General features: G+C 45.0%; 1 protein-coding gene and 1 long non-coding RNA gene across 2 annotated transcripts in view; one reads left to right on the top strand and one right to left on the bottom strand.

Annotated features, from left to right (window-relative positions):
- The window catches only part of LOC308170779, a 370737-nt gene that overhangs the window by 257490 nt on the left and 90944 nt on the right, over positions 1-22303 (top strand). The gene's annotated exons all lie outside the window — the stretch shown is intronic.
- camk1b (calcium/calmodulin-dependent protein kinase Ib) overlaps positions 9849-22303 on the bottom strand; it is a gene marked incomplete at its 3' end in the record, with an annotated part of 48086 nt that continues 35631 nt past the window's right edge. Inside the window, exons 4-12 of the mRNA XM_080545619.1 lie at positions 19168-19242; positions 17579-17717; positions 13894-14020; positions 13567-13642; positions 12577-12689; positions 11222-11300; positions 11032-11119; positions 10445-10589; positions 9849-9946 (exon numbers count right to left, since the gene is read on the bottom strand). Of these exons, the coding sequence (XP_080401745.1) occupies positions 9849-9946; positions 10445-10589; positions 11032-11119; positions 11222-11300; positions 12577-12689; positions 13567-13642; positions 13894-14020; positions 17579-17717; positions 19168-19242 (940 nt within the window). The remainder of the gene's footprint in view (positions 9947-10444; positions 10590-11031; positions 11120-11221; positions 11301-12576; positions 12690-13566; positions 13643-13893; positions 14021-17578; positions 17718-19167; positions 19243-22303) is intronic.

The raw sequence follows: 22303 nt of genomic DNA, 5'->3' as shown, positions 1-22303 counted from the left end.
GACCACTCTGTTGCCAATAGATAATACCTTGTATATAGGGAGCTGGCTTTATTCAACTTTTAGGTCTGTCAGGAGCTTTAGAGATCCAGGCATTCCAGGTTTCAGACCAGGATCCCATACTCCCACCATCATAGGATCTGGAGTCACATGCCGTGTGGAGCTGGAAGATTGCAGGGTTCCTCTCAACCCAAGTGTTTATATAATTGTTATTGCCTGGCTGGCATGGGTCTTTACATGTGTCTCTTGTGAAAGGCTCTGTTTTGTCTCACGAGTGAATTAAACTTTAGTGCATTATTATATGGTATGGTATGTAACGACGTATGTTCTCTACACATTGTAATACATTGAAACTTGCTTGTTGTCCACAAAATGAGTCTACCTGTTTCAGTTTGGTCTTCAGTTTGGATAGAGAGAAAGAGAGACAGAGAGAGAGAGATAGACAGGGAGAGAGACAGAGAGAGACAGAGAGACAGAGAGAGAGACAGAGAGAACATCTTGTTTCCTATTTGACAATGAGGAAAATACCAAGGCTCACAGTTGTCAGAATAAATCACAGTAAGTGAGTCATATTAGTGAATTACAAGTTCAGAAAAATCGATAACAACCCTGCCCTGTTCTACACCCTTGTAAACACACACACTGAACGCACAACAGCCAGATGACATCATCTACTCCTGGGAAGTGAGACGTGTAACTTCTCTAGCCCTGTGACAGCTAGTGTGACAGCTAGTCACGTTACTCACGTTACCGCCCTTCACCAATCACAATACATGACACTATGAATAAAGTCCATTCATTCATAGTGTCATGTATTGTGATTGGTGAAGGGCGGTAACGTGAGTGTTTTGACATGATGTTGGACTCTCTACCCCAAAATACTTTCTACAGATAGATGGGTTCCTGCTGGGCGTCTTTGCCTGCCACACCTCCATTACATCAGAGAAAGTATATGCACAATATGAAATGAGAATGAGAAAGCGGATCATCGGCTGCCCCCTGCCTCCCATCACAGACCTCCATAGCTCCAGATCACTGAAGACAGCACGGAAGATTGTGTCTGACCCCTCACATGCAGCTCACAGCTTGTTTGCATTACTCCCTTCTGGACAGCGGTACAGGGCCACCAGGACAAAAACATCACAACACCTGAACAGTTTCTTCCCCAAAGCCACAGCCCTCCTCAATAACTCCTGATCATTGCACCTTGCACTTTACATGTTCTTGCACTTAGTTATATTTATTCATAATATTCACTCATATTGGTACTGTATATTTTGTCTTGAGTTTTGTCGTGTTGTCGTCTTGCTGTTGTATGTACTGTAGCTTGTTCAGCATGGTAGAATACCAAGTCATGTTCCTAGTGCACTGCACATGGCCAATAAAGTTTAATTGAATTGAAAAAGTGAAAGGGAAAGATGGCGAGATGGAAAGTGAGTCATTGAACATACAGAGACACCATAGGAACCTCCTGTGCAGGGCTGGTTGACACACTAAGCTCCCGGGTGTTGACGGACGTAGTGGGAAGATACTGACAGACATGGGCACAATAGGTTTCTGATGACAGGCATAAGGGTTGTGGGTAAAAGCAGTGTGTGTGTGTGTGTGTGTGTGTGTGTGTGTGTGTGTGTGTGTGTGTGTGTGTGTGTGTGTGTAGATAGATAGAATAGACTTTATTGTCGTTGTACAGTTGCCTATACAATGAAATTGTAGTGGCTCTTCCGAAGGTGTGTGTGTGTGTGTATGTGTGTGTATGTGTGTGTGTATGTGTGTGTGTGTGTGTCCTTTTCCTTCATACAGTCCCATGAAACATTTCATTTACCCACAAATCCTCCAGAAGCCTTAACTCAGCACTTTGACATAAGATGAACCAGATAACCTTGGACATTATAAAGGGAATGTTATGTACAATTAAAATGAGCCAGCAATGGATATGGTAGGTAAAAACGCCATTATGGAGCCATAGATGCAAGCACAACTAAAATAGTCTAAGGGTTAAAGAAAATACTCCTTTACGATGGATGATTCTTAACTTCGACAAGTGTATAGATTGAAGCACAGGTATTCGCTACCTACAGGGCATTGCTGCCTGACGCATCTCCACCGGTACCGCCGAGCCAGCTGCGGGGTCGTCAGCTGGGAGCCACCCAGGAGGTAGAGCCGCCGTCTAATGATCACAAGGTTGGCAGATCGGCAGTTCGAGCCCCGGCTGGCCACATGTCAAAGTGTCCTTGGGCAAGACACTGAACCCCAAATTGCTCCCAGTGAGCGGGCCGGCCGGCGCCTTGCATGGTAGCTTGCTGCCATTGGTGTGTGAATGTGTGTGTGAATGGGTGAATGAGAGGCCGTTCTAAAGACCTTTGGATAAAGGCGCTATATAAGTGCAGTCCATTTACCATTTACAATGTGATATTGGCAAAGTAAACCCCATGAGTAGGAGAAAACATTGAGAGGAACCAGACTGAATCCTCCATCTCTCTCTCTCTCTCTCTCTCTCTCTCTCTCTCTCTCTCTCTCTCTCTCTCTCTCTCTCTCTCTCTCTGTCTCTGTCTCTCTCTCTCTCTCCTTCCCTCTTCTTGTTTCTCTCTTCACCCACACAATTCTCCAACCCACCACCCCTCCCAATCTAAAGATCCCTTACATCTTTCAGCACTCTCTCCTTCATCATCCATCTATATAATCTTTTTTTCCTGGTAAAAACCACATAATTCCTGTGTCCTGCCCTGTCTGCTACCTCCTCCTGAGTCACTGGTCTGCTCCTGCCTCGACTGACCACAGACCAGCCGCAGGGATGGAGACAGAGAGGGGGGGAACGCGAGGAGGACGACAACATATTGCCACATATTGGGATGCGGCCTTTGGTTAAGCTACCATGAAGGAAAGAAAGGTATAAAACTATTGGGAACTTAAATTATTCGTGCCGGGAAAGCACACAACGATTGACATCACTAAGAGCCAATGAAATTGGGGAGGCACACACGGGATGGCCAATCCGATTGCTTCTCGAAACCTTCACAAGGTCATGCTGATTGACAGCACTCAACACCCAATGGGCGTGGGGGGGGCACACGGGGTGGCCAAGCAGATCACAGGGGGGGGGCGGGTGCTACCCCGTGTCACCCCGGTAGCTCCGCCCCTGCTTCTGTCTGTAGGTGTTAGAAGGATTTTAATGAAGGGCACAGACTCACAGTGCATAGACAGCAAGGTTTTAATACACCATCCATTTACAAATCTGTTGAAAGTACAAATCATTGGCTTTGATACTGAGCAACCATAGTCAATAATCGCCAACCCACGATGCATTGCATCCATACATTTGTAGGGTAGCTCAAAACGGCTTTTTCAAAAAAAGGCTATGTATTGTACAGTATATCTGTATACAAATATTCATACAACATCATTTATACAACTTCTTTATCAGTAAGTAAGTTAGTTCAACGAAATAAAACAGAAAGAAAGTACAGAAATGCGAGGAATTTTCCTTATCAAAGTTTTAGTTCAGATTCAAAGGAGGAATAAATGTAAGTAACTAAATTCAACATACTCCCATTGGATAACAAATAGTTCATCATAACATGTACATCATAAGCCCTTTACATACAGTACATTTTGCATATTATATTTTTACCACTTGAGGTGAGTCTAGAATTCCTCTTGTGGTGTGCAAAGGTCTTGAGGACAGTACGACTGTCTTCTACTAAAGAAGATAAAAAGTATTAGAGGTGTGCCTCACACTCTCCTCCTCCTTCTCTCTATCCCTCTTTCACACCTCTCGCCTTCTTTCCCTCGTCACCCCTCCCTTTCTCTCACCCCTCTCTCTCTCTGTCTCTGTGTTTGTCTCTCTCTCTCTCTCTCTCATCCACATGCTCCCAGCTGCTTTCCTGTCTTGGTCTGGGCGTTGTCCTATCACACACTCTCTCATGCATTATGTAAAACCATGTGTAAAATATCACAACGACTCAAATGTATGTCATTACAATTGTACTGATTTACAAACGAATATACTGTCCCCAATAAACTACAACATCCACCCAGTGAGTTGAACTCCAATACAACATAAAGCCGTTTTAAAAAGCAGATTGTACACTAAGATGCCATTCACAACTGAACAGATATCGAAGCTTGCATGGCTCATATGGCTGTCCACATCCACATGCCAATAGTACATCATGTTGTCCTGCCAGTCCAGGTAAGAGTGAACTGAAGTATTCACTGGTATTGTGATTCCTCATTTCACTATATTGTTGTACTACTGTATAACTGTTTACCGAAATAGTATATGTGTGTGTGTGTGTGTGTGTGTGTGTGTGTGTGTGTGTGTGTTTTGTTCTGTGAATATACAATACATGATGGATTCATCCTTTGTTTCACATTAGTGCTGTCACACCATGCAAACATTAGCACACAAATGGAACTAAACTATTACTTGTAGCACACTGTAGCAAAGAAAAAATAAAATAAAAAATCCAATCCAATGACATACCGGTACTGTACTTAGAGGGGATAGAATGGTTGGTATGGCAACTTAACTGACATAAATAAACTATAGTGTAGTAGCTATCAGTCCCTGTGTTGTTTCAGCTATCCTCTAGCTAGAAGACCTCAACACATAGTCAACCGTGTTGGTTTTCAGCATTCTTATTTCTGCCCAGATTACGTGTTAACAGAACAGGGCTGCATTACCTCACCTGATGCGGTGCAGATGCAAGGGGGTAATAGCACTGAAATCTCTCTGGACATCAACAAAATAAACATGTTCAATACTATGACTGATTAAATGTCCAACATTGTGATTTGGCAGGAAGCAGGACTGCATGGATGATGTCTTTTCCCATTTCTTTGTTTACAAAAATGTATTCTCTTAGTTTTATTTACAGCTGATTCACTCAAGAGTTATTTCAAGAGTGTGAACTTAAATGAATTGAGTGTTGTGGACACCATAAAGTGCTGCACACAACACGTACAGTACCGATCAATTAAACCTTTCCAGATGGTAACTGAAGCACGTACCTGCTGATCACTGATCAATATCAATAAGCAGAACAACCATGATTGATCACTATTTAGATGGGCTGATCTGGGTCAATCAATAGGCCTTTAATATAGGCTATAATAAGTCTGTAGTGTTGGTTTCTATTGTGTGTACTCTCATGGACCAAAATATTGGCACCCCTGAACTTCTGTCAGATAATGCACCACTTCTCCCAGAAGATTGTTGCAATTACAAATGCTTTGATATTCACATGTTCATTTAATTTCTTTGCATTGGAACAATGGAAAAAAGCACAGAAAAAAGGCCAAATCTGATATGATTCCACACAGAACTCCAAAAATGGACTGGACGCAATTATTATCAACTTAATATTTGGTAGCACACCCTTTGGAAAAAATAACTGAAATCAATCACTTCCTGTAACCATGAATGAGTTTCTTACACCTCTCTCTACTGGAGTTTTGGACCACTCTTCTTTTGCCAACTGCTCCAGGTCTCTCTCACATTTGAAGGGTTCCTTCTCCCAACTGCTGTTTTGCGATCGCTCCACAGGTGTTCTATGGGATTTAGATCTGGACTCATTGCTGGCCACTTCAGAACTCTCCAGCGCTTTGTCCTAAACCATTTCTGGGTGCTTTTTGAAGTATGCTTTGGGTCATGATCCTGCTGGATGACCCATGACCTCTGACGGAGACCCAGCTTTCTGACACTAGGTCCTACATTGCGCCTCAAAATTCCTTGATAGTCTTCAGATTTCATGATACCATGCACACAGTCAAGCCATCCGGTACCAGAAGCGGCAAAGCAACCCCAAGACATCTGTGAACCTCCACCATGTCTGACTGTAGGGACCGAGTTCTTTTCTTTTAAGGCCTCATTTCATTTTCTGTAAACAGTAGAATGATGTGCTTTACCAAAAAGCTCTACTTTGGTCTCATCTGTCCACAGGACATTCTCCCAGAATGATTTTGGCTTCTCCGGGTAAGTTTTTGCAAACTCCAGTCTGGCTTTTTTATGTCTCTGTGTCAGCAGTGGGGTCCTCCTGGGTCTCCTACCATGGCGTCCCATTTCATTCAGATGGTGACGGATAGCTGACACTGTTGTACCCTGTGTCTGCAGGTCAGCTCGAATCTGTTTGGAAGTTGATCTAGGTTTTTTATCCACCATTCTAATAATCCTTTGTGGCAATCTTTCATAAGTGTTTCCCTTCCGTCCACGTCCAGGGAGGTTAGCAACGATGCCATGGGCTGCAAACCTCTTGATGACATTGCGTGAGCTCAGAATGAGAAGGTTCTACCTCCGTTTAGAATGATAAGGTTCTATCTCCGTTTAGAATGATAAGGTTCTATCTCCGTTTAGAATGAGAAGGTTCTATCTCCGTTTAGAATGATAAGGTTCTATCTCCGTTTAGAATGAGAAGGTTCTATCTCCGTTTAGAATGATAAGGTTCTATCTCCGTTTAGAATGATAAGGTTCTATCTCCGTTTAGAATGATAAGGTTCTATCTCCGTTTAGAATGATAAGGTTCTATCTCCGTTTAGAATGATAAGGTTCTATCTCCGTTTAGAATGATAAGGTTCTACCTCAGTTTAGAATGATAAGGTTCTACCTCTGTTTAGAATGATAAGGTTCTATCTCCGTTTAGAATGATAAGGTTCTATCTCCGTTTAGAATGAGAAGGTTCTATCTCCGTTTAGAATGATAAGGTTCTACCTCAGTTTAGAATGATAAGGTTCTACCTCCGTTTAGGGCAGTTCAGAGATATTGAGCGTCAAAGTTTTTACATTCCATTATGTTCTGTGAGATGGAACCTTAGTATTTTATTAATTACCAACTCAAAAATGTAAAAAAATAAAAAATAAAATAACACCACACAGGCATTAATAAACACCTAATGGATCAGATTATGTAAAAAATGAATAATAATAATAATAATAATTAGAACCTTATAATTCTAACGTCACGATTGGACACAGGCACGTTAAGATCTCTGGTGATGGACTTGAGATTGTCCGTGCGTTTCCACTTCTCAAATCCTCATACATACTCTTCTTTCTTTGCTCAGTGTGGTACACACAGACACACAACACAAAGGTTGAGTCAACTTTTCTCCATTTTAACTGGTTGCAAGTGTGATTTCTATATCGCCAGCACCTGTGACTTGCTACAGGTGTGTTTAAATACAAATTAAAGGAGAATGGCATGCTTGAAATACAATTATTTGTATTTCTAATCATTTTGTCTAGTCCATTTTTGGACTTCTGTGTGGAATGATATCAGATTTGGCTTTTTTTTCCTGCTTTTTTGTGTTGTTCCAATGCAAACAAACGAAATAAACATGTGAATATCAACGCATTTGTTAATTGCAACAATTTTCGGGGAGAAGTGGTGCATTATCTGACCGAAGTGCACAAATATATCTTTGTCCATTACTGTAGATGGAGAAATGTGTGTAGGGTATGTTAAACATAGATAGAGATAGAACGCTGTTGTATTCTCTACATGATGATCTGGTACTGTGATTTATGTTGAATCTCTACGCAAGACTGCTCTGATTCTCAGGGACAACAGAGTGTAAGACGAGCTGTGGTGTGTGAGGTGGAACTGGTTCTGTTGGGTCACAACTGACATGCAATGCAACCTCCTTTATTAGTCTCTAGCTCCTAGTAGTTCCTAGTCAGGAAGGGTAGCTAAAATGGCCCGGCCCGGCCCGGCTCGGTTGGCAGTGGAGAAAGGAAAACAAACCGGGCTCACGCGGCTTGGCTCGGTACGGCACGGTGGTGGAAAAGCGCCATTAGACTGGAGGTCAAAGTGGGTCCTATCCAATACTACCCAATACTGATATTATAATTTTTTTGTACTACCCACTGGACTGGACTGGACATAAACGTGTGTGTGTGTGTGTGTGTGTGTGTGTTAAATCAGTACATAAGAGCTGCTTTGTTCAGTAAACGTATGAACATGATGGACAGAATGTGTGGACTAAACTATGGAAAAATCTTAAAAAAAAACACAAACTGCTTTTCAATTCAAGTCTCATAAGCAAACAGCAAATCAGGAGAAAGTGTGACAGACGTAATGATGAAATGAGACAATGGGGATGTACTTTGTTACAGACATTGTTTTAATTCAAGTTCTCTCTGTACAGATTGAATGGCTCTGAAAATAAAACAACAGAAATAAGAAGGAAATCTTCCCTGGAAGGATTAGCCAAATGGGGGAACATGTGTTAGTATCGACACAATAACAAAAACATCTACAATACGCTAACAAATTTGGCTTTTTTCAGTTTCAAACAATATCACACCTTCCTCAAGAGTTGAGAAGGTGTGCTGGACCACATCGATCGATTCCGTTTGGTCTGGTCCTACAAAAACCGTAACGGATTAAGTCTTGTCCGTTTCAAAGATGGATTTGCATGGATTTTCTCCTCAGAAGGAACTTCTATCAACTGGATCATATTTCCCTCTAGGGGTTAAAGTGTGGCTTCCATTCCGATCCGTGAAGGGGTAAAACTGCGGGTTAACTGAGGCCTATTCTTACTCCGTACAGGAATGGCAGTCTATGTAAATCTATCTCCCGTATGAGATTACAGTACTTAACTGGGAAAAGAGATCTGGCGACAGAAAGAGAAAACACCCCTCTCTATTTCCACGATGTAGCCGCCGCAACGAAATATATACAAAAGCAACGATAGACATGAAACGAACGGTCTCACGTCCAATGTTGCATCAACTGTACAGAGATATATAGAGAGATGTATATTTAGATTCGTGTAAAGCTACCATAAAATACACCTTTGATACAGAGTCCTAAACGCACCGCCGAGAAGAAATCCTTGTGCTGGATTAGTTTCAACAAGAGGACGGGTTTGGGCGAGGAGGAGAAAAGCGTTACTCTGTTAAAAAACCTAGAGACCTCGGCCAGAAACCGAACGATGAAAATGGAACCACCACCAAAACAACGCTTAATCTAGGACGGCCGACATGCTGGCTCCTATTCATGGGGGTCAATGGGTGGAGTGTTTTCACATGGATTCTCTGCAGGATTCTCTGCAGCATTCTCTGAGTATATAGTATGTACATTTTGTGAAAAATATAAAATGTTGACTGACTTTCTCTTATAGAGAACATTAGACTGTCTAAAGGAGTCTTTCATTACAAACACTGCAAGGAAAACAGCCATACAAATGTAGGGGGCAAAGTCTCTCAAAAGATGAGTGTAGACTATCTGCTACACAGAGACAATAGAACACGGGATTCCACTATATTAAGAGACTCTCCATACTATAAAAACGATTAAAAAACAAGCACAGGGACCCGTCTCTCTCCAGATCCTCCAGATATCGTTAGCGGACTCATCGTTGACATGTTGTCATTGGGGATATAATGGAGATTTTAAAAAAACACAGTACATACATATAAAAATAAAGAAATAGACGCATGTTTAAGTAAAAGCATGAATAAAAACATTGTCCCACAACAAGCTGTGTCCCACTCCCGAAAAATATCACCCACGATACACCTGGGCGTCACTCCTCTCCTCTCTCCTCTTCTCCCTTCCTCTCCACTCTCATTTCATCCTCAACTCTCACCCGCTCTGTTTAAAGTGACCTTCCTCCTCCATTTGTTGGCATCATCGAGTCGTCGTCTCTCCTCCTTTCCTCCCTCCTCCCTTCCTTCCTTCCTTCCTGGATTCTTTACGCGCCACCCCCCCCTTGTGGCAGAAGGCTGGAACAACACGGTATTCCTGGCCAGACTGGGAAGCGTCTCTCCAGAGGGTTTAAATGGGAAAGTCATGGGTAGGTTAGTTGGTTGGTTGGTTGGTTGGCTTGCGGCCCACCGGGGGTAGGGAGGGATCAGACGCGGCTGGTAGGCTGGTAGGTGCAGTTGCTGAGGTGGTCCCGCTCTGCCACGCCGTCAGCACTCTGGGAGCAACCCCCGTCACACTGGGACTCTGGGGGGGGGACAGAGAGAGAGGGGGGGACTGAGAGGTGAGAAGTTGATCTGACAGATCGTGAGCTTAGAATTCTAAGGTTCTATCTCCGTTTAGGGCAGTTCAGAGATATTGAGCGTCAACGTTTTTACATTCCATTATGTTTTGTGAGATGGAACCTTTGTATTTTATTAATTACTAACTCAAAACTTTCAACATTTTACAAATAACACCACACAGGCATTAATAAACACCTAGACTAGATGATCGTGAGTGAAGATGTTATCAAAGCGTACGGGTGATCGACAGGCGCGTACGCTTCGATAATATCTTCACTCCACGATCATCTAGTCTAATCTGGCGCCTGCGCCGTCTGTTGTTCTTCCTGCACACAGGTACACATATCCAGGATCGAGCAGCGTCGTCGGGCTTGCGCAAACAAACCCGGCGAATGTTTTACTTGCTCCGGACAGGTAAAACAGCGTTACTGTGGAACCCTGTAACGTGTGGCATACTGACCGGCGAGCTCCTCGTCATGCTCTGGCAGTAGCAGCTGGGTGCTGCAGGGGCTGATGGGCAGGGCGGTCTGGCTGGAGCCTTCCTGGCTGCTGCCCAGCTGCAGACGCCTCATGTGACGCACCACCGCCGTGGCGTTAAACGCTTGCTGCGCGGAGGCGACACAGAGAGGAAGTGATCAGACAGGAGGAGATAAGACACAGTAGCCTTGAAGTCAGCTTGTTTCTGCTTTAGAAGACGTGTGTTGTTGTGGTCAAACATATATACTGCATGAAGAATGTCTTGGACTGCACTTATATAGCTATGCCTTTATCCAAAGCGCTTTACAACAGCCTCTCATTCACACACACATTCACACACCAATGGCGGCAAGCTACCATGCAAGGCGCCGGCCTGCTCACTGGGAGCAATTTGGGGTTCAGTGTCTTGCCCAAGGACACTTCGACATGTCGCCAGCCGGGAGCCGGGGCTCGAACCGCCGATCTGCCAACCTTGCGATCATGAGACGGCGACTGTACCTCCTGCGCCACGGCCGCCCCATTGAATAAAGGCCAGATATATATACTGTAATATAGGAAAGATGGACTCACCCTCCACTTGGTTTTGGCAAAGTTCTTCTTGATCTGGGCGCTGACAGACTCGTGGATGTTCTTGTCCAGGGCCGTGTCACCAGCGATCCTGGGGGACAGAGAGAGAAAGAGACTCCGTGTTATTTAATTATGAACACCGCCGGTGCAGAGACAGAACTGGGTTGTGACCAGAGAGGAGGGAGGACTGTACCAGGGGTGCTGGAGCGCCTGGTCACACGTGTAGCGTGTCCTGGAGTCCTTCTCCATCAGGTGGACTATGAAGTCTTTGGCTGAAAAAAACCAAACAACCAAACACAGACAATCAGATTATCTCTGGAGAAAATGTTGTCCGCTCAAATGCTTGAAGGTCTGGTTGGACGAAACACGCCAAACCTGGCCTTCGTTATCTGCCGGTCAGATAGCCATTGGCTTAATCGGCTTAATCTACCTATCATCTCCAAAAACACCTCCCCCCAGGGCTTGCGCCACCCCCACGTGCCTCGCCTCGTTGTGTGATTCGCCAAAATCAAATAATGGTAAATGGTAAATGGACTGCACTTATATAGCGCCTTTTTTGCTGCTCCAAAGCGCTTTACAACGGCCTCTTATTCACCCATTCACACACACATTCACACACCAATGGCGGCAAGCTGCCATGCAAGGCACCGGCCCACTCACTGGGAGCAATTTTGGGGTTCAGTGTCTTGCCCAAGGACACTTCGACATGTGGCCAGCCGGGGCTCGAACCGCCGACCTGCCAACCTTGCGATCATTAGACGGCAGCTCTACCTCCTGCGCCACAGCCGCCCCAAATAATCACAAATACTTCAGGAAATTCACTCCCACGAAGGCCAGTTTATATCTGCTGTGCGTAATAGCCTGCAGACTACAAGGATCCATCACTGAGAGAAAGACAGCCGTTGGCCGTACTTCAAAACCACCCAGCAGGACTCCATCTCCCAGGATCCCCCTGGACTCTGAGTAACGATCACAGAGGATCTCAGAGATTGTTCTGTGTCCAGTTAGTGAGTTATGGCCAGCGAGTGAGTTATGGCTGTTTTATGATTAATCCCCATACACACACTGACAGTTTGGCAGACACTCAAAGCTAAACAACTCCCAGGGAGGGCCTTTCTAATAATGAGAACACAATGTGATACTGTATATACAGGGCTTATGTTAGCCTTGCTAAGGCCCCACCCTCTCTCTCGAGGGACAGCAGAGCAACTACTGTTTATGAGGCAGATACAGAACTACTATAATAAGTAGACCACCTCAATCAAACGTGTTGAATAACGTATTGTTAACGCGTTGAATAACGTATTGTTAACGTGTTGAATAACGTATTGTTAACGCGTTGAATAACGTATTGTTAACGTGTTGAATAATCTGTATGTCTCGACGACATTGGAAACGAGGGTGACCTCAATTGTCCTTTCAAGGATAAATAAAGGTTTGAATGAATGAATGAACAATGAACCTGTCTTCAGACTTCTACCTCCACCAGCCTCCAGTGATACAGACTTTACAGACAGACTGCTTTGATCAGATAAAGACCAGCCGTACCTGAGTCTGAGATGTCGTCCCAGTATGGAGAGTCAAACTCATACTCCGCCTTCAGGATCTGCTCGAAGAGCTTGGCGTCGTTTTCATCGTAGAACGGAGGGTATCCACACAGCCTGCACCAGGGACACGTAAATACATCATGGAACAGATACATAACCAGAGACAAAACTGTGTGTGTGTGTGTGTGTGTGTGTGTGTGTGTGGTTTGTGTGTGCGTGCGTGTGCGTGTGTGTGTGTGTGTGTGTGTGTGTGTGTGTGTGTGCTCGTCATCTCGTCATGACCGTATTGTGGACATTGTGTCTGATACAGTACAAAACATCTTACCATCTAGCGCAGCTATGTACAAGCCTGCCAGAGTGTTACCAGAGTGGTTTGGTTTTACCAATGACATTTTTGCCAACATCCCAAATACACCTGATGTTGTCTTTGTTGACACCAGCCACAAGGAGGTGCTGATTGTAGAAGTAGGCTGCCCATTTGACCTGTACATGGACCAGACTTTCCAGGACAAGTATATCAAATACCAACCACTACTTAGTACGATAACCAGCTTTGGGTACAAGTGCAAATTCAGCATACTTGTATTTGGAAGTCTGGGCCATGTATATAAATGCACCATGAGGGGTCTGAGAATTGCTGCAATGTCTAAAAGAAAGGCCAAACAGGTTGCCAAATTTTGCTCTGTCTCAGCTATTATTGGCAGCTTGGCCGTGTGGAGAAGGAGGTGTTATGTGTATCCTTAAGTGTTCAGTGCTGCTTAGCCCCGAAATATTTGATTCCCTGTTTGTATAATATAATTTGTGGAACCAAATAAAGTATTCAAATGTGTGTGTGTGTGTGTGTGTGTGTGTGTGTGTGTGTGTGTGTGTGTGTGCATGCGTGCGTGCATGCGTGTGTGTGTTGTGTGTGTTGTGTGTTGTGTGGTTTGTGTGTGTGTGTGCATGCATGCGTGCATGTGTGTGTGTTTGTTCAACCTCATCAGTTACTCACAGTATATAGGCGATGACTCCAATGGACCAACAGTCCACCGCCTTGCTGTAGGGCTTCTGAGCCAACACTTCAGGGGCTGCCAGAGGGAATGAGAGCTCATTAGAGCAGCAAGGCTAACATGCTAGCAGCATCCCACCATGTTAGCAATATTGTTATCAGTCTATCATTGAACATTTCCTGGAATGCTAGAAGGCATGTAGAAACCTACAGTTGTAATATTGGCCAAATTGTCTTTACAGTACATAGTATTGTATTGGGTGTATGGGTATATATATGGGTATACAGTGCGTATATGGGTATTGTATTGTACATGACTATGTTACTTACCGACATATCCCGGAGTTCCGCAGGCTGTGGACATGACACTTCCGGAGCCTTCTATCTTGGACAGGCCGAAGTCACTGATCATGATCTTAGAGTCCTCGTCCATGCTGTAGTACAGGAGGTTCTCCGGCTAGGACAGAGGATGGAGTCCATTTTAGAATCAATTGAATTAGACTCTAGACACTATTCAAAGACCAAACTACACCACATGTATCCAGTCATTTGAAGGCAATATTAAAAAGATGGGTTTTTAGTCTTGACTTGAACATGTGCTGAGGTTGCATCCCTAAGGTAAACTGGCAGTGCATTCCACAATCTGGGAGCATAAAATGAGAATGCAGCCTGACCAAATCTCTTCCTTTGTACATGTGGTACACAGAGAAAACCAGCGTCAGAAGACCTGAGAGCTCTATTGGGCTGATATGCTAGCAGAAGACCTGAGAGCTCTATTGGGCTGATATGCTAGCAGAAGACCTGAGAGCTCTATTGGGCTGATATGCTAGCAGAAGACCTGAGAGCTCTATTGGGCTGATAATGCTAGCAGAAGACCTGAGAGCTCTATTGGGCTGATATGCTAGCAGAAGACCTGAGAGCTCTAGTGGGCTGATATGCTAGCAGAAGACCTGAGAGCTCTATTGGGCTGATATGCTAGCAGGAGACCTGAGAGCTCTATTGGGCTGATATTCTAGCAAAAGGTCTTTCAGATATTCTGGTGCTGTGCCAGTGAGAGCTTTAGAAACAAGCATCTTGAAATCGATTCTGAACTTAACAGGAAGCCAGATGGCTCTCTAGCCCATCTTTTCTGGCTCTGTCCTCATTTGTCAAAATTCGGGTGTGAAATATTTCAGTGGTTTTCTGGGGTCTATGGAAGGGACATTCCCCCTGATCCTGAACCGGCACTCAGTTCACCGGCGCTGACTGGTCTGGTAGCTGCCAAGAACATTATCCTATTGGATTGGAAATCACCTCCACCTCCCTGCCTCCAGAAACGGCTCAACGAATGAATCAGTTTCATGCAGATGGAGAGAATACGCTCTAAAGTTCCCAACAGATATTTGAACATATGGGGTCCATTTATTGAGTATCTCAAAGTAAAAAATTTTTTTTAACACATACAACATAACATTTATTTATTTATTTACAACTTATATTTTTAATATAAGAAAACGCTGGACAGCGCCCGTGGTTCGATCCCGGTCAGGTCACCCCGACCAGGGTGGAGTGAGTTTACCTTTGGCTAACGAACGAAGTAACCACTGAGCTAAACCAGCGCAACGGCTATCAAGGGAAATGCAGTTTATAAACAGGGGTGCACATAAGTGGTGCGCCAGTGCGCATGCGTCGCCAAAATGCATGCTGCGCGGAAGATCAGGGCAGCTGGGAGCGCTGGGAGAGGAATTTACTTCCTCAAAATCTACCTGCTGACTGCTGACTGCTGCATCACTGCAAGCCCCGTAACGCCATCACAACGACCACGGCGACTCCCCTCACGAAAACATTCGGAAAGTATCGTAACTTGTACTTTCATTCCGCGTATCGCGTATCGCACGGTTATCACGCCGACACGTGACAATTCAGTCCCGAACGACTCGTCGCTAAAAGGAAAAACAACACCAAGGGGATGATATCCTGTCGTGATGCAAGCTTGTAGCCTACTCTTTGTTTTATTTCACTTGTGCTCTTTACTTGTACCCTTGTAATACCTGATGATGTTGCATTCTGGGAATTGCTTTGAACCAAATCATACAAGACACATACGTCTGGCAGCTAGTTGTGTGTTAGTTCGTTTTGTTTGTTTGTTTTGTGTATAAAACTGAAAAACTGAAAATAATATATATATGTTACGGTACATGTGGGAATACTAGGGTTAGGGTTAGGTGCTAGGGTGACTTGGTACATGCTGGCATGTCTAACCCTAACCCTAACCCTAACCCTAGCACCCTAGCACCCTAGCACCTAACCCAAACCCTAGTATTCCCACATGTACCATAACATATATATTTTTAAAAGAATCAATTTAATTGTCCACACAACATAGGAAATGTGCCATTGGCTTTAGAGCCCATTACATCAACAGACACAGTATCATGTAATACATGCATACACGTGCTTACACGCACACACACACACACACACACACACACACACACACACACACACACCACACACACACACACAGTTATGCACACAGAAACACTCTGGGGAAATCTTAATTAGCAATTCCAACTGTGGATCAATCAGTTAACACTCTACTGAACTGCCCGCAAACAAATGAGCCCATTAGGAACGGAAAAACAATTAATCTCATTTAGACAGAGAGGCTCTCTGCTCTCTGCCAGCTGGGAACAGCACACAGAGGCAGGCAGCTATCGTAATATCCTTCCTGGAAGGTCACTTATGCTAGCTATGCTGATACTTATAGGGAGGGCCGCTGCAAAATGGTCGACATTCAATGGAAGGATGTTCCTAATACAATTTTTTACGGTCGCTAAGTCGCAGTGTTCAATACTGAAGTCACAGAGTCACAACTCTTCATACAGTCTGCATTACTAACACTCACGTTGGCCAATCACTTCATTCATAACATTCTCAACTTCAAAAGAAGCTCGTTCAACCATACTGGCAACAATGTTCACTCAGAAGCATACACAGTCATTCATAACATTCTGACTTACAAAACACTAACAACAGGGAGCATTACATAGTTTGAATGATTTTCACAAGAATGAATATTTCATTATAAGAATGGTTTGATGTATAGTAATCATAGACAGAATAGTTGACTGTACAACTGTAAAGTATTAGGTCACAGTTTGGTCCACATGGACTTCTGCTTTGCTGACTGTATGAAGAGTTGTGACTCTGTGACTTCAGTAATTGAACACTGCGACTTAGCGACCGTAAAAAAAAACTGTAATAGAGTTCTGTTCCAAGAAAGAATGTTATGACCTCACACCCCAGAATCATATTTTTATTTATTTCACATCACTTTGACTTTTTCACTCCCTGTCGCCCTATGACTGCATACCAGGCAGCTAAAGGGACAGCTAAAGGGACAGCCCCTGCCTACCTGAAGGAAATGGTAACCCCCCAAACCCCTGCCCGCTCACTCCGCTCCTCCACCTCGGCTGGCCGACTGGCCCCACCTCCTCTACACAGCAGTCGGGCTGCCCGATCACGTCTCTTCACAACACTGGCTCCCCGCTGGTGGAATGAGCTCCCCAAGGCTGTCAGAACGGCAGAGTCACTACCCATCTTCCGTCGTAGACTGAAGACCCATCTCTTCAGGTTACATCTTAACTGCTCCTCCTGAGACATCTTCTGACCCTCACCACTACGTCTCCTAAAGACACCCGCTTTCCCCTCTACTGTGTCCCTAAGAACTTCTATTGCCCCCCTTGTACTGTTTCTCAGTTTCTCCAGAAAAAAAAAAAAAAGAAAAAAAAAGTTTTGGTAGAAGGCGATAATAGGGAGAAGGTTTTTCCTTCTATCAATGGCCCCGGGCCCGAGCTAGAGTACTCTTCCTGCAACGAATAGTGGACTGCTGATTCACATGCTTAGTATTCAAATGTATTGATTGTAAGTCGCTTTGGAATAAGGCGTCTGCTAAATGCCAAAAATGTAAATGTAAAATGACGGATGTCCTCAAGACTGACCCCTGACCCCTGACCCCGACCCTCAGCCTCACCTTGAGGTCGCGGTGGACGATGCCCATGTCATGGAGGTATTTGACGGCACTCAGGATCTGCTGGATGAGCTTGCTGGCGTCCTTCTCTGTGTAGAAGCCCTTCTCTACGATACGGTCGAACAGCTCTCCGCCAGACACCCTACACAGAGAGAGACACACTATTTGCAGGACTTGTAACACAATGAACAACCTGCTATTAGCCTTGGTCGCCACTGGGTGGAGGCATTGTCTTTTTTTCCTAGACAAACTATCCTTCCGAAGAGGAAGAACATTCCACAAAATCAGTTAATGTTCATATACTAATGATGTGTTCACTTGTATTTTATGAGAAAAAAGATATGATGCCATCTCAACCACACCTATCACCCAACTGTCGTTTAGAAGCTCAAGTTACTGCATGGATGAACCCCACCGATGTCTGTACTTCACCACTGAGAGTGGGGGAGAGAAAAGGGAGAGCGAGAGTAAGAGAGAGGGGGAGAAGAGAGAGGGAGATGAAGGGGCAAAAGAGAGACAGGGGGAGAACAGGGAGGGAGAGGGAGGGGAGAGAGGGAGAGGGGGGGTTGAGGACACCAGAGGGTGAAAGATGACACAATGTTGTTGTACCCTCAGCTGGTCCTTGGTTAAAACTGACTGGCCTTCTGGCAGTGTTGCAAAAGTGAACGCCGCCCCCCCCCGTGTCGTCTCACCCCCCACTGTGTTCAAAAGGAAACAGCGCTCCTTCCCTTTAGATGACACTCTCTCTTCTTTTGTTTCATTTCTCTCTCTCTCTCTCCTCCTTTTCTCTCTCACTTTGTCTCTCATTCTCTCCATACTTTGGGTTGTAGGTGTGATGGCCTATACCCTAGCGGCTGTCAGCAGTGTGTGTGTGTGTGTGTGTGTGTGTGCGTGTGTGTGTGTGTGTGTGTGTGTGTGTGTGTGTGTGTGTGGGTGTGTGTGTGTGTGTGTGTGTGTGTGTGTGTGTGTGTGGGTGTGTGTGGGTGTGTGTGTGTGCGTGCGTGCGTGTGTCCTTTGCCTTGACTTAATGTAGAGTGGCACTGCTCATGGGAAGCACAATAATAAACACTGACATAAACACACATTTACACACACACAACGACACAACAACACATCTCACACTTTACCAAATCATTACAAAGATCTATAACGACACATCCCCCCTAACAATAATTGGTTATGAATTGGTAACCAGGGTAGAATTTGGATGGAGGTTCTTTAAGTCAATGTTAGGTAAGGAGAGAAAATAAGATGAAGTAGAAGACAGGGGCGGCTATGGTGCAGGAGGTAGAGTCGCCGTTGGCAGATCAGCGGTTCGAGTCCCGACTGGCCACATGTCGAAGTGTCCTTGGGCAAGACACTGAACCCCAAAATTGCTCCCAGTGAGCGGGCCGGCGCCTTGCATGGGAGCTTGCCGCCATTGGTGTGTGAATGGGTGAATGAGAGGCCGTTGTAAAGCGCTTTGGAGCAGCAAAAAGGCGCTATATAAGTGCAGTGCAGGTAGATAGAACATAGAGGAAGAGAGAGTGTGTGGAGAGTGTGTGAGAGAGTGTGTGAGAGAGAGTGTGTGAGAGAGTGTGTGGAGCACTTACAGCTGCATGACCAGATAGAGGTGCGATTTACTCTCAAAGATGTCCTCCAGTGAGACGATGTTGGCATGCTTTATCCTACGTGGGGGGGAGGGGGGGTTGGGGTGGAGGAGAGAGAGAGAACTCATTACTCAAACATCATCATTATGTCACCTGACATGTCGTCTCAAAGCACTTGCATAGAACATATGAGAACTATGCGTTATCTGTAAAAGAAAAACCATCAAAACATGACGTTCTCAACTAGTGTGTTTTAGACATTCTGTTGGTAGAGTTCTCAGACTCTGTGTGGCGACACGCAGCTCTCTAATTGGCTGAGCGGTGTGTTCCAATCCAACGCCTCCCCCCCTTGAACTGGTTGGCGTGGCGACAGAGGAGAGCAGGTGAGTCACCAGCTCTGGAGGTGGTTCACTCCCGGCAGCCGTGTGATCACCCACCTAACGAAGCACTTCACCTCACACACTCAGAGACTGGCTGAGGGGGATGCTGTCACACACACACACACACACACACACACACACACACACACACACACACACTAACTAACACACACACACACACCAAGGCACAAACACACACACACACACAGACACAGACACACAAACACACACCCAGGCACAAACACACACACAGGCACAAACACACACACAGACAAACACACACACACACACCCAGGCACAAACACACACACACACACACACACACACACACACACACAGACACACACCCAGGCACACACACACACACACACTAACTACACACACACACACACACACTAACTACACACACACACACACACACACACACCCAGGCACACACACACACACACACACACACGCACACCCAGGCACACACACACACACACACACACACACACACACGTGTCTCATGCCAGTACAGCACCCACAACAAGTGGCACCACATCCTGTACTTAGAGTATGACCATCGCCCCGGCCCTCACAACAACACTCATCCCCCTCTTCTTTTTCTTCTTCTTCTTCATATTCTACTGTTCATCCTTCTGTCTGTGTTGGTTGCAGCTATGTATGTTTGGGCTGATCACAGGTTCATGGGGGAGAAGGTAGACAATGCTAACATGCTAACGTGAGGTGGCTCTAGTAGAACTCTATGACTCTATGAGTTACAGTACAATGAGATGACAGTAGTGACCCTGGCTAATACACACTTATCTATAGACAGATCACCTGCCTATAGATATAAATATATACATATAATATATACAAATATATACATAATAATAATAATAATAATAATAACTTTAATTGTATTTAATTTAATTTAATTCATAAATGAATTCATTCTGAATCCGCAGCAGGCTACATGTCTGCAGGACACAACTAGTAACTAGTTGTGAGTGGGGCGTAGTACCATCAACCGCCACCAGGCGTCTCTTTCTCCACTCCGGGCCTGGGTGGTTCAACATAAAGACACTTAAGCAACTTTTCCCTCAAAACAAAACAGTCCGTCTGTGTTGCAACATCCGGAGGAGCCAAGCCTCGGGTTAAGCCCTCATGTTCAGCGGAGGAGAGGCTACTTTGGCAATGACTTCCTGTGGAAAGTGTAAACAGACCACTGTACCATGGCCAAAGCCAGCAGGCAGACAGGCGGTGGAGGGTGGGGCTGCAGGGGCATTACTGATGTCAAACATCACACATTCTCAAACAAATGACCGAATACAGACAAATCTTAACTTAAAATTGCAAATGACAAGTCCATGGCGGGCCATGCATACAACACATACTCTTGTACAGTCCAATCAGTCCTGTGGGTTAGTTAGCACTGTCTGTCTAACCCTAAACCTAACCCTAACAATGACTGCATTGTTGTAGAGGGATTTGGGGTGTCAGCCTTGATTTCAATGTGTCTAACTATTTGCAAAGGAATGGCAGGGTGTGATTCCCTCAGCTACATTACAATCACACATGGACTTTGTCAAATGACAACGGTGAGGGTGTGGCTTCTTCAGGATGACCCCAGGCTCATTCAACTGAAAACAGTTACGTTATACAGATTTCTGTTTAATCCTGGCTACATTGTTCTACAACAGGTGTGACCCGCGTCACCTGAACTAGCTGTCTTGCAAGTTATCAGACATCAGGTCAGTGTGACAGAATTGCAAGTTAAGATTTGTCTGTATTCTTTGAGCATGTGAGCATGTGTGTGTGTGTGTGTGTGTGTGTGTTAGGGTTAGGGTACCTGTCTGAAACACATTGAGCAAATGTTTGTGTTCAAGAATGTTATTGTAAAATGTGAACGCAAATAAAGATACTAAAATGTGTGCGTGTGTGTGTGTGTGTGCGTGTGTGTGTATGTGTTTGTGTGTGTGTGTGTGCTTGCATGCGTGCGTGCGAGTGTGTGTGTGTGTGTGTGTGTGTGCTTGCGTGCGTGTGTGTGCGTGTGTGTGTGTGTGTGCGTGTGTGTGTGTGTGTGTGCTTGCTTGCATGCGTGCGTGTGTGTGTGTGTGTGTGTGTAGGATGGATCAGCTGTTCCGTTTCATGGTTATAACAGTGACGTAATATCTAACAGATGTTTAACATTAAGAGGCGGCCATCTTGCATTGAGTAATGAGGTAAACCGAGATGTTCAAGCGTCTCACTTAAGGTTCATATGAACCGCCTGGAGTGAATCATTCTCTCTTCAATGGAGGAAGAGTCTGTCTTCTATCTGGTAGGAATCTGCTCTTGTTGGATGGAAGCACTATTCACTGGCTGGCTGTGTCCTAATATTCTAACATGGCGGCTGGGGCGCACGAGGTAGAGCCGCCGTCTAATGATCACAAGGTTGGCAGATCGGCGGTTTGAGCCCCGGCTGGCCACATGTCGAAGTGTCCTTGGGCAAGACACTGAACCCCAAATTGCTCCCAGTGAGCGGGCCGGCCGGCGCCTTGCATGGCAGCTTGCCGCCACTGGTGTGTGAATGTGTGTGTGAATGGGTGAATGAGAGGCCGTTGTAAAGCGCTTTGGAAAAGTCCATTTACATGGCTATATCTCCTCGTCTGCTTTCCTCCTTGTCTCATGAGGTGGATGAGTGTCTTACACTATGTTCAGCTCCAGTATGAAGTGTAGATCTGTGTTCATGAAGAAGAGGAGATGAGGAGAGGAAGTTCGGTTAGACCTGG

The sequence above is a fragment of the Nansenia antarctica genome (assembly GCF_963989245.1).
Source record: "Nansenia antarctica genome assembly, chromosome: 15".
NCBI lineage: Eukaryota > Metazoa > Chordata > Actinopteri > Argentiniformes > Microstomatidae > Nansenia > Nansenia antarctica.
This window is presented reverse-complemented; position numbering and strand designations above follow the sequence as displayed.